The sequence below is a fragment of the Pyxicephalus adspersus genome, chromosome 1, assembly GCF_032062135.1.
Source record: "Pyxicephalus adspersus chromosome 1, UCB_Pads_2.0, whole genome shotgun sequence".
In the NCBI taxonomy this organism is placed as follows: domain Eukaryota; kingdom Metazoa; phylum Chordata; class Amphibia; order Anura; family Pyxicephalidae; genus Pyxicephalus; species Pyxicephalus adspersus.
In genome coordinates, this window is record NC_092858.1 from 69,778,485 (window position 1) to 69,786,789 (window position 8,305).

The 8,305-nt window shown below is 44.9% G+C and overlaps 1 protein-coding gene across 1 annotated transcript; it reads right to left on the reverse strand.

The window, feature by feature from the left end:
• Window positions 1-2,827: 2,827 nt before the first annotated feature.
• POU3F3 (POU class 3 homeobox 3) lies at window positions 2,828-8,058 on the reverse strand. Its single transcript, XM_072413604.1, has one exon. It carries the CDS (start codon window positions 7,387-7,389, stop codon window positions 6,052-6,054), a length of 1,338 nt encoding a protein of 445 aa, XP_072269705.1. The 5' UTR covers window positions 7,390-8,058; the 3' UTR covers window positions 2,828-6,051.
• Between the last annotated feature and the right edge of the window lie 247 nt (window positions 8,059-8,305).

Genomic DNA, 8,305 nt, shown 5'->3' on the forward strand with positions numbered 1-8,305 from the left:
GACCCAGCACTGGTATACAGGGCACTGCCAGACCCAGCACTGGTATACAGGGCACTGCTCGATCCAGCAATGGTATACAGGGCACTACCAGACCCAGCATTGGTATACAGGACACTGCTCGACCTAGCACTGGTATACAGGGCACTACCAGACCCAGCATTAGTATAAAAGGCACTGACGGTTTCAACACTGGTTATAGGGCACTGCTCGATCCAGCAATGGTATACAGGGCACTCTCGGACCCAGCACTTTTATATAGGGCACTGCTCAAAACAGCAATGTTATATTGGGCAGTGACTGACACAGCACAGTTATATAGGGCACTACTAAACCCAGCACTGGTATATTGGGCACCACCAGACCCAACACTGGTATATACGAACTAGCAGACCCAGCTCAGTTATACAAGACTATTATACACAGAAGTACATTGTACCGCCAGACCCACCATTCTTAACGCAAGGCAAGTATCATTGTTATAAAGGACACCACAAGACCGATTATATGAAACCACGATAACCAGAATTATTATAAGGACCACCATCAGTTCCAGCACTGATATATGGGACCACCATCTTTATACGGTACCACCAGAACTGCTACTTATGGCACTACCATACAATAAGATGTCCAGGAAGTAGCATTCGGATAAAAAAAGTTGTTTCTATATGGATGTTTTTTTAAGGATAGAAACATTTACATATAAACGTGTTTTCATCTATTTGTGTATAAGGACATTGGCAAAATCAAATAAAAAAGAAACTTTGTCTGAGAAGGTACTACAAGTTGTTACATACATATTACAATATTAACCCAGGGTAAGGCGATAACTGCGCTTCTATGTCTGTATCAAGATGTAAGATCGGCACTGGGTCCCTCTAATACACCCTACCTAAGATTCCATGCTCTAGTGAACTACAAGTCCCAGCAATAGATAAGAATAGTCTAATATATATATTGCCACCGTGGGTATTCATTTTAATACATTGCATCAATTATAATGAACGTTACACATATCTAGAACACTGACAAAGAGTCAGAAACGTAAAGCCGCAGCCTTTTATAACTCATTAAGTTTCCTGATTAGTTGCTATGAGTAACAGCTCTACTTTTACATATTGTAGCAGGTATTATACAGCATTGGGGGCACAGCAGAAAGTGTGGAGCTGTCACTCAATCACATCTGTCATATGGTCACAAGGAGAGGGTCCATACCAGAGAGACCCCAACCACAGAAAAGATCAGGAGGAATGCTATACCAAATCATCTCTACCAATCACAGCTGTATCTAATGCAAAAGTACAACATTGCAAATTAAATTTTTACACACATACAACTTCAGTACAAGGCAATAAAAAAACAACATGAAAGAGCAAAAGAACCGAATGTGTTTCTATTTCTAAATGCATCTATATATCCTCACACACAGGCTATACTATGAATGTACACATGAATTTATTGCTGCTAAACACATCGATTATAAAGTACCAGACTAAGAATGGATACAGTAAGTGTCTGATATTACAACTATTTGTATTGTCCGATGGTTAACCAAAGAGGTGCAAGCCTTAGAAACAACATTTGGGACGTAGAAAGGTAAATGTGATTTGTTCAGGGGGAATACAGACAGTTCTTATCTCAGATATATATATAAAGCTGAATATGACTTTCCAAAGTTATTTTCAGCAACCCACTAAAATAAAAATAACATAAAAACGCAATACAGTGTAACATAACTGTGCGGTAAAAGTTATAATGAATGTTTTTACTACACAAGAGACTGTCCAGTAGATATATATATATATATATATATACATATTTATCATACATTATTGTTCTTTTAGTAATTCAGAATGGAGTTTTGGTAAAATAAGGGAATGATAATAGGATCATTGCCCGGTATATGAAAAACATAGGATATATATATATATATATATATATATATATATATATATACATCAGTCCTGGATTATAAATATGCTCTATAAAAATGTCTAAAAAAGTCTGTCCTCAATCTATGATCTGTTCTCCGATCATAATGACTAGCACCCACAATAAAACAAGTCCTGTCTGCCCTGTAATAACCTTTTTTATAAAATAACATTTTTTCCACTAAACTCCTTATAAACCTTCCCATCAGGATCTGCATATTTCCATATTCAGGGACACCTCGTTGTCATAGTTGTCACAACATTCCATACAAAAAAAGCCAATTTTAAACCTATTTTTTTCTTTAATTTTCATGGAAAACCTGAAAGCGGCCGGAGGTGTGCACATGCAGGGAAACATTGCAGCAGCTATTGTGTGATCCGTCCACACACAGCCCGCAGATTGTTCTACAGAAGAGCTCAATGATTTCCCTTCTAATGTCAAGGTCAAAGCTTCCTCTGGAGCTGCCAGTTATGACGTCACTACTGACCCCCCCGCTAGCCGATCAGGATGGATGGACAGCCAGCATACACTGCATTCTCATCGCAGCTCATTGCCCCACTCAGAGATGAATACATTACATCTGTCAACTCGTTATTCCATGCCACTTTCTATGGGTTATCAGAGAAGCCATTGCAAGCCAAGGCTAAAATATACCCCCATCTCCTTCATTACCAGACACAGGTATGTCCACAAAGTGTTGTTTACTGTACACTATAAGGAGAGCAGCTTGTCATATATTATGGCTAATAAATCACGAGTGGGAGGCGAGAACTGTGAATGGGAAGCACGTGTGGTCATCAATAGTAATATTTACATTGTACCCAGCGTCATAGGAAACTCTTCTCTCTCTACCACATCCTGCCTGCACCAAAAGAACAACAAACTTCCATACTGATCCATTTCTTTCAGCTCGAAAGGGCCTTTTTATTATGAAAATAAACGGATAAATACAACCAAAATGCTTTTACAAGATAAATAGGTTACAAATATATAATTTAAGGGAACAAAACAAATGTGAAATTTAAAAAAAGAAGAAATCAAATTACACTCGTTGGTAAAACTGTAGACAAAAATAAAAACGTGGCAGAGGAATCTCTACAGTTGTCATTACAAATCATTCATTATCAGACACAGTATGGATTGGGGGAGGGGGCTTAGCACTTCATGGAGAGATATACCGCCTAGCCAGCTGATGATCCATCACACATACACACATAGATATCATAATGCTGACTTACTAAGGGAGTTGAGAAGTTTCACTCCAAAAAGGTGACTTCGTTTAATTAGGTAGGAAGAATAAAGTGAATATTTGCAGAGATTTTTGGCAGTGAAGATTCTCAGCTTCTTTAGTGAATTATTCTGATATGTTCGAGTATAACCATGTAACACAGCCCAATGGTATGCCAGCACATAGACAAAAGTAGGGATCTATTGTCAAGTCAAAAGGCCTGCTTAGGATATTCCCTGCTCCCTGCCCTTGCCATTACTGCAAACAACACTACAAAGCATTGTGTGACCTTTCTGCAGGAATCATTGGAAGTAGGATCACCTCTGCTAGGAGCACCGCTTCATGATCACATCACAGGCATGCTGGTGTGATTCACAAATCTTTTAACACAGCAACAATGTGAAGCCAAAAGGAAAAAAAAGACAGCTATCTGAATCCAGCCACTAAGTGCTTCTAAGTCACTGAAATAAAGGGACTCCCTGGTTCTATAAACCTCCACTCTTCATGTGTGAAAAATTGGATTGGAAGCCACGTGTGAATAGGGAGCACATCCTAACAGTCTGACTGCTGGGAGATCATGCACTGGAGCTTATCCCTAAGAAAATATAACAGAAAATCAAAATACATTTAGATCGCCAGCACACACCTCGTCCACCCATACACTGCACTGGTGTGATCGTTGTAGTCCTGCCCATTGCTGTGTACGGAGATCCCCATGGATTTTAGAAATTGGGATTATGCTGTCACCCTGAGAGATAAAATAAAGCTTCTCAGAACAATGAGATCGGCCTGTATGCCAATTCCTGGCAATGACAACAGGCCTGCCAATGATGGCCGCATCTGCTGGAAAACACCATTTAAAGCTGGATTCTCGGCGGCAGGGAAAGGCGCATACAAACTATACATATCTATAGGCAATCAAAAAACCTTATGGAAGCCCGTATGGAACAGATTGTCGCAATATCATGCCATTTATCAAAGGGGAGAAGAAATAGAACTAATAAATTAGAGACAGCAGTGCCATCGGTCTATATACTATACACAGCTGGAAAAGGGTATGTCTAGAAACACACAAACCCACCATTAAGCAAGTGTTTAAATAATCCACTAAAAAAAATACATAAAAAATGGTAAATAATCCCTTTAGCGGCAGTATGAAGAATGTACAGGTTATTTAGAAATCTAGAAAGTAGAATGCTTATATTTTTTAAACTGAATGAAACAAACGTGTCCCTATTCGAGATTAGTATTCACTTCATACTAAGAAACCATAAAAATATGAGATTTCCATTGAAGCCAACATAGAATCCACACATTATTTTACCAAAGGGCATTTGGAGACTGGGAGAAAGTTTAGGAGGGAGACAATTAAGACTGGCAGTGAACTAAATAAAAACTTATATATTACAAACAACAGACTTCACCCCCATTATTAATAATTCAGACACACAATAACAAGAAGCTGCTCTGCTTCTACCACCATTGTTTTGTTTTGTTTTTTGTTCATAGGCATCACACACAGATCTGAATCGTTCTACCAAATTTATTTTCTCAATCAGCTCTTACGGAACCACTACTAAAATTAAATTACAATCAAATGATCACATCAAAAAGAGACCATTGTAACCTGTCCATATTTCTTTTTTTTTCAATTGTTATTTGTGCTCGTCTGAAAAAAAAACAAAAATAAAATAAAATAAAAAAACAACACGTAATACAAGATTTTGGGGAAAAAAATAAATTACTGTTCTGCATCAAGTTCATAGGTATTCTGAATAAAATATTAAAAGAAGTCATTTGATGAAAATATAAAGCAATTTTTTTAGATCACATATTGATCTAATATTTTTACCGCTGTCTTTAAGTCTGTTTTTATTATTATTTTGTAACCTACCAAAAACACCGCTTGGAAAATGCAGTATAGTATGATCTGGTCATAGTTGGCAACGGACTTTAGAAGAGGTGTAGTTACGGTGAGTGCAGATACAGGAGTCCAAATGAATATTTTAAATAGAATAATTAAATCCATTTTTCTTTGAGTTTCTTTTTGGGGGTTCAGTAAAAAAAAAATCTCAAGGATCACGGGTGAGGGATCAAGTTAAAAAGAGCCACGAGAAAAATAGGAATTTTTTTGACATCTTAAAATGATTTCCTTCTGTACAGTTGTGGCTGGTAGGATGTGGAGTTTAAAGTTCAGAACCCATCCCATCTATCCTCTCTGTGTACCCTGCTTATTTGCACAGGAGAAATGTATTCCAATGTATTGATTTGTTTCTAGAAAGTCACTTCTTAGTGCTGTGTGCATATTTCATTGCTTGGCTTGCTGAGATGAGGGCACATTCTGTTCCTGATTTTTTTTTTCAGGGAAATGGCATGACTAGTAGCCATGAAGGGGTGGCAAGTTAGTGCTGCAAGTTCCAGGTAGCGCCTAATTTTTGGATTTCCTACAACCACGGGCAAAGGTCCAGGAACTATAATTCTTAAGTTATAAAAGCCGCAAGAAGACATCTGATCATTTTAAGTCCTGGTCAGGGGGGGGCAAATTGCTTGCTCTTAGGTGGCTAGACAAGTGAAATCAAGTGGCATGTCTTTTCATAGCTGATCTTGGGTTGCAATAGTAAGGCAAATAAAAAAATCGATCTTAAAAAATAGAGTATATATTAAAAGGTCTGATCTGCAGTTTTGGTGCAATTGCATGTCCACCCATGTGCCAGAGGATCGATGTGGTGAATGGCATTGCTGTGCACTGATGGATGCTCACTCTTGGCCTGTGTGTATTTGAGATGTTGGTATCTGTCAGTAAAAAAGAGCAGTGTGGGTGAGTGGGGTTGTGGGTGACCATCTCCCCCCGTGGCTTCACTGGTCAGGCAGCTGCTGGGTGCCCACTCCAGTCATTGCACATTGGTTTGCATCCCGTGGTGAGGGGGCGGTGTGTCAGCCCCCACATTGCCCACCTGGGAGTAGACATCATCTGGCGTCTGTTGCTGGATCCCTGGCGGGGTCATCCGCTTCTCCTTCTGCCTCCGGTTACAGAACCACACTCGGACTACCTCCTTCTCCAGCTGCAGGCTGTCGGCCAGGTTGGTGATCTCCTGAGCTGAGGGTTTGGGGCACTTCAGAAAGTGGCTCTCCAGGGCCCCCTTGACGCTCACCTCGATGGAGGTCCTCTTCTTCCTCTTCCTGCCCTGGGCGGCTATTTTATCGATGCTGGTGGGGCTGCCCGTGGACGAGTCGGCCTCCTCCAGCCACTTGTTGAGTAGGGGCTTTAGCTTGCACATGTTCTTGAAGCTGAGCTGCAGCGCCTCGAACCTGCAGATGGTGGTCTGGGAGAAGACATTGCCATACAGGGTGCCCAGGGCCAGGCCCACGTCTGCCTGGGTGAAGCCCAGCTTTATCCTCCGCTGCTTGAACTGCTTGGCGAACTGCTCCAGGTCATCGGAGGTCGGGGTGTCCTCGTCGGAGTGCGGGTCGTGGCTGTTCACCCCGTGGTGCTGCTGTTGGTGGTGTTGCTGATGTTGCTGCTGGTGGTGGTGATGATGATGATGGTGGTCGGTCAGTTCGGGTGTATCCCCCCTGACAAGGCCCGGGTGGACCAGGCTCTGGCTCCCCGGGGGAGGGCTCAGCATACCGTTCACAGTGAATGCTCCGGACTGGGAGTAGAGAAGAGCCTGCTGCTGCTGCTGCTGCTGCTGTTGTTGCTGCTGCTGCTGTTGCTGCGCTCCTCCGCTCATGGATTGGATGTGAGAAGCGGCTGCCGCTCCCCAGCCGCCTTGATGCCCTTGGTGGGGTCCGAGGTGAGGCGGTCGGTGATGCAGGGCAGCCCCCGGATGCAGTTCGTCCCTCCCAGCTCCCCCCTTCACGTCCTGCTGTTGCTGGGGGTGCTGCGGGCTGCCGGTCATCCCCACCGGGCTGCTGGACCAAGGAGAACCCGCCTCGGCAGCCGCTGCGGCCGCCGCAGCCGCCGCCGCAGCGGCGTGTGGCAGCGCCGTGACCCACTGGTGTGCGTGGCTCAGCATGTGCCCGCCGTTACTGGCGGCCATGGCTCCCTGCATGAAGTCACTCTGCACCATCTTCACCGTGGGGTCCCCCCGGTAACCGCCCGACACCGAAGTGACCGCCGCGCTACCGGGCTGCATCCCCCCGCCTCCCCCCGAGTCCGAGTGCACGATGGAGCCGGGGGAGAGGATGCTGTTGGTGGGGAGGTAGGGGTTAGAAGCAGCCGTGGCCATGGCTTCCCCCCTGCCCGTTGCTATCCACAGGTTTGGGGCTTCCTCTTCTCCTCCCCCGCAGCCCGAGAACGCTTCCCCCTTGAGATGCACTTTTGTCCTTGGAGGAGAAGCCCCTGGCCAGTATCTCCAGGCGAGGGCTTCCACCCTCCTCCCCGCCGCACTCACTTCACCTGTTAGCGGAGCCCACACAACCTCCGTGTCCGCTCAGTGCTGGCCGCCGGCTCTCCCGGGCATTGGAAGGGCTGCTCACAACTCGGCTCCTCGCTGGCTCCCAAACTTCCCGTCACAACGGGGCATTACACAAAGTTATAGCGGCCGGGCAGCAGGTCCCCCACGGAGCAGCGGCATGCCAATATGGGACGGTACATGGTGCTCGTAGCGCTCAGCTGTGTGCCCCCGGGAAGCAATGCATTGCCAGGCTCCCGTAACTCCGCTGGAAGTTGTCTGGCTGGGCTCAGCCTCCCCCTCTCTGACAGCAGCTTTGTGTGTCCCTCCCTCACCGAGCGGGGACTGGAGAATGTTTACCCTGCACGGAGCGCGCACACCACCATCCCAAATACGAGGAGCCCGGTGCACGGCCCCCGCTGATTGGCTGCACGCTGGGTGATTGACACCGAGGCATTGACTGGCTCAAGAGGCGCACACACCCCCCCTCCTCGCTCTCCTTCCGGCCGCTTCGATTGGCTGCTTTTTAATTTAGGCAAAGTGTCGTAGGAGCGGGGAATGTGGAGCCCTTCACACACATTGCTAGCTACACCCTAGTGTCTCCCTAACTTCACTCCTGGGACCCAGCGATGAGCCTGGATGGAAGAGGATGTGGGTGATTGGGTGATGTCATGGCAGATCCCTACTGATCCTTCCTGGGACACGATCTAGACATGCTGTGTGTATATTGTATTATATAGATTTATATGAT

What these genes read in the sequence shown, in the direction of transcription:
- POU3F3 (XM_072413604.1), bottom strand. Translation starts at nt 7,389, where the DNA reads ATGGCCACGGCTGCTTCTAACCCCTACCTCCCCACCAACAGCATCCTC.